Genomic DNA, 4382 nt, shown 5'->3' on the forward strand with positions numbered 1-4382 from the left:
AGATTTACAATACGTGCCACTGAACATTGTGATTATCGTTAACAGGACGTGTTCAATCTATATGACATGTTCTACACAAGGTTCTCTTTACACAAAAGAGCCTACCAGCACAAAGTGAAAAACAGCATAGAGTTGATGTAAGAAACCCCTGACATTGCTGAAACTCAGTGGCAACTGTGTCTCCTGGTATTTCATTCAATGTTATCATTACCATTACAATTTGTAATGTTCCTTCAGGATCACAGACGCTTTCCTTGAAGCGAATGAGCACCTGTCCCTGTCTGAAGCTATAAATGATATGGAAATGTACACTCAGCTGACAGGTGAGTCATCACTTACAACACTGTAAAAAAAAACTTAGATTTATATGTTGGTCTGGCAAAACATGGATTTTTAAAACCAGCTCAAACATTCAATTCAATTCAGTTTATTTATATAGCGCCAATTTACAACACATGTCAGCTCAAGGCAGTTCAGCAGCTCACACAGTCAAATTGACTGCACCACAGAACATCTTTTTCATCTTACCTGGAAACGGGGTATGCACAGGTGGAGAGAAATCTAAAATCTGCGCTTAAAGATTTCGACTTTGTTTCCACTGCTGCTGATATTTGGTCTGCTAAGTGCTAACAAGAGAAGCTATATGGGGTAACGGTACACTGGATCAGATAATCCCCATTGAAGCACAATAAGGCTGTATGTCAGAGAATTTGCGGTAGACACATATGATTTAATCAGTGCAGAAATCCAAGACATTTAATTACTCAAAGTAGTTGCTCAACTAGATCAAAACAGTCCAATCACAGTTCAGGTTCTATAGTTACATTTGATGCTGCCATAACTTTTAGATATGAACCAATCTTAATTATAAGGGTGTCACTAATCTTACTTTCAATAAAATAAATCGTTTTTATAAAGAATACTATAAAATAGTCCCTGATAAGAGCTTGGGGAATACATGGTTCAACAGAGGTCTGGCTCTCTGTGAGTTTTGCAACTGTTTAAAAAGAAATATAGGATTGTTCTTATTCTGATCTATTAATGAAGAGTTGTTTTCTAAAGCAGTCGAAATGTTTTCATATTAGGTAGGCTTCCTGTACAGATGTAAAACATAGTTCCCGAGTATTATATGCTTTAAAGTATCTAGCTCCAAATTAAACCAGAAAGCCAGCTTCCATATAATAGTGACTTTTAAAGGGGCTACTGTCTATAGCAGTGCACAGAGAATTAACCCCCAACATGATCAAATTGTGAAGGGGAATAAATTAAATGGTTGCCCTCTGTAGTGAGGAATATATTTTTTTAAATGTATTGCTTCATTATCTGATAATGATCTACTAAAATGGACCATTTGGGAGATAAGAACTTTGTTAAATGGGTGCCAGCTGTCAGAGGCAGTTTAGGTTTTCCCCAAAAAGTCTGCCACTTATCAACTTAACTCAACATTGCCTTCAGAGATCTGTTTTACAAAGCAGGTTTAACAAACTCAGACTCATATCTTCAACTCTGAATCGATCTAGCCTTAAGTTGTAAACTCTGAGTTTTTAGTTTCATAAAAGCTGATGTGGGTTAGTTTAATAAACTATGAATAGGTCCACTCAGAGTTGAACATGTGTGTAACATTTCTGAAAAGCCATTATCAGTAGAGCACCAATTCGACGATTCACCATGACAACATGCAACAGGAAGTGCCTATTTCACACCACTTCAATTACAGATTTTAATACAGAAATGAGGAAAAATGCAGACTTTTTTTTTTAAAAGACAGAGATACAGTGCTACAGTTGCAAAGGAGGGGAAGATAGCAAATGAGAAAAAATTGCTGCTAAAGTTGATAGTTAATAAGTTAATATGCAGCCCTCTATGGCAGACCATTTTAACATTTATTAAAAGTACTTTCCTCTATTTTGTTCCACTTATAGATCACTAAAATAAGATTCTTCCTGGTCAAAATCGCATTCCTAATTGAAGCTATAATTGTAGATTTTCTAAATTACATCTTGTCAGCAGAAACTGACACATTTTAAGTTGCCTTTTTGACACCTATCAGCCTGACTGAATATGCATTTATAATATTTGTAATACATTTCTTGATGGTCAAATTAATACAAATAATTACCAGTCATAATAGGAATATGGAAATCTGAAATTAATTTCTAGACATCCAGAATGAGGTGAACAATGTAATTTCGACAAAGACAATTTTTTTATATCAGAAACACATATTCAGTCAAACCAATCCATATTAAATTGGCCTGTCATAGTCTGTTGTAACCACAATAACATTATGAGGAAACTAGTTTATTGTTTGAATGGTATTGGATCAATGTATCTATTTAGGTGCAATCACCTGTTAGCAGGAGAAGGTGAAGTGTAAAAATGTTGTTCTAAGAGGTAGGACAAGCACATCGTCTCATGGGCTTCCTCCTCATTTGGATTCTGTCTTCCATCACACAGTAAGTACTAATTGGCTGTTTAGTCGCTTCGGACGTTATCATCCGAATAAATGTCTTATCTTATTATTGATTATCAGTCCCATAGAATGTCTTCAGACAATTAATCAGATTAAATAATGTATTTATGTTAGTCTGAAACGATTTCAGTAGTTCTTGTGTATTGAAAAAAAAAAAAGATCTCCATGGTGCCTAAAAGGACATTTAACATTTATTTTAAAAACTTAATGTGTCTAATGGACCTGGTGAATGATTTTATATTATTGTATACACATAACTATGCTACAACTCTCACTAAATCAGGAAATAAAATGACCTGATTGGGTCTAAGGAGGGCGGATATATAGCTCACTAGGTTTATTAAACAAAACCTGCTCCCGGCCAGGTTATTCTCTGGGTGGAATGTTGCTACGGCAACAGAAACAGGTTGAGTAAACTCTCGTTTTGAAATGGAAAACTTAAGTTCCTTTGATTTCAAGTTTAAAAAAATGTATACGTTTTTAGTAAACATGCTTTGAAACGGACCCCAGGACACCAACCAGACAACCAGTGGTTGAAAGACGACTTGTGGCTAAACATCCATCCATCCATTTTCCAACACGCTTAGTCCCAAGTGGGCTTGAGAGGGGTGCTGATGCCTATCTCCAGCTGTCAATGTGCGAGAGGCAGGGTACAACCTGGACAGGTCGCCAGTCCATTGCAATGTGGCTAAACATGTCTTTTTTTTATTTGAGGGAATACTAGTTCTAGTCTTGCTCATTGTTTTGGTTACTTGGCAAGGCAAATCAGCTTTTATCCTTGACCAGGTGTCACATACCCGCGGGTAACAAGGGGCCCTCAAGGACCACATACACTGAAAAAAAAGCTCATAAGATTTACTTGAAAAATATATTGTATTTGCACTCAAATGATTTAAGTAAAATTTTATGCTACAATATCAAGTAACACTCACTTGCCAGTAGTGAATTTTACTTTCCATTAAACATAACAGTTGTGAAGATATTAAGTAACATTTACTTAATTACATCCAAGTTGTAAGTTAGATTTATTAAAAAAATTAAGTAGAGTGAACTTGCATTTTACTCAAAATTTTAAGTAAATGTTATATCCCTGTAGAATTTGCTGTTATGAAGTAAATTAAGAAGATATTATTTTCTCTGATTGACATTTACTTTGCTTCATTATGTTACATTATTCACTAATATTAGGTAACCATTGCCTTTTTTTTTTATAAATGTTACCAAATAAATTGAAATAAAAGTCTATACATTTTATATACCATCCATCCATTTTCTTACACGCTTGTCTCAAGTGGGGTCACGAGGGGTGTTGGTGCTTATCTCCAGCAGTCAATGGGCAAGAGGCAGGGCACAAGTCCATCACAGGGCAACAAACCATTCATGCACACACTCACCTAAGGACAATTTAGAGAAGCCAATCAACCTAAGTCATGTTTTTGGGCTGTGGGAGGAAGCCAGAGTACCCAGAGAGAACCCACGCATGCTCAGGGAGAACATGCAAACTCCCTGCAGAAAGATTCCAGGCCGGGAATCAAACCCAGATATATCTTGGTGCAAGGCAGCAGTGCTACCCACTGCACCACTGACAGTCTAACTGGAATTGTACTATTCAAATAGGCAATAGAAAAAGTAAAACCCTCTAAAACTCAGTTTCAAGATTCATTACGGAAATTTACTCATGTAAGATCAAGAATATTTAACCTACACAAACATGCTCAAAATAACCTCTGGGCGAGGATCAGAACTGAAACAGCCATTTAAACTTTGAGCAGTGGAGTATAGATTATGTCTACCTCTTTTTAAATGAAAAAAGCATGTACAAATATTGCATTATTATTAAGTGCATTTTGTTGTACTGCATTAGAATTTGTACAGAAAAAAAGAGAAGTTTGGTAAGACTTGTAAACAA

The 4382-nt window shown here is 35.8% G+C and overlaps 1 protein-coding gene across 1 annotated transcript in view; it reads left to right on the forward strand.

The window, feature by feature from the left end:
* The window catches only part of LOC107104708 (deoxynucleoside triphosphate triphosphohydrolase SAMHD1-like), a gene marked incomplete at its 5' end in the record, with an annotated part of 20899 nt that overhangs the window by 11516 nt on the left and 5001 nt on the right, over positions 1 to 4382 (forward strand). Inside the window, 2 exon segments of the mRNA XM_015404778.1 lie at positions 23 to 137; positions 238 to 323. Of these exon segments, the coding sequence (XP_015260264.1) occupies positions 23 to 137; positions 238 to 323 (201 nt within the window).

The sequence above is a fragment of the Cyprinodon variegatus genome, unplaced genomic scaffold (genome assembly GCF_000732505.1).
Source record: "Cyprinodon variegatus isolate N-32 unplaced genomic scaffold, C_variegatus-1.0 Scaffold1855, whole genome shotgun sequence".
Lineage (NCBI taxonomy): Eukaryota > Metazoa > Chordata > Actinopteri > Cyprinodontiformes > Cyprinodontidae > Cyprinodon > Cyprinodon variegatus.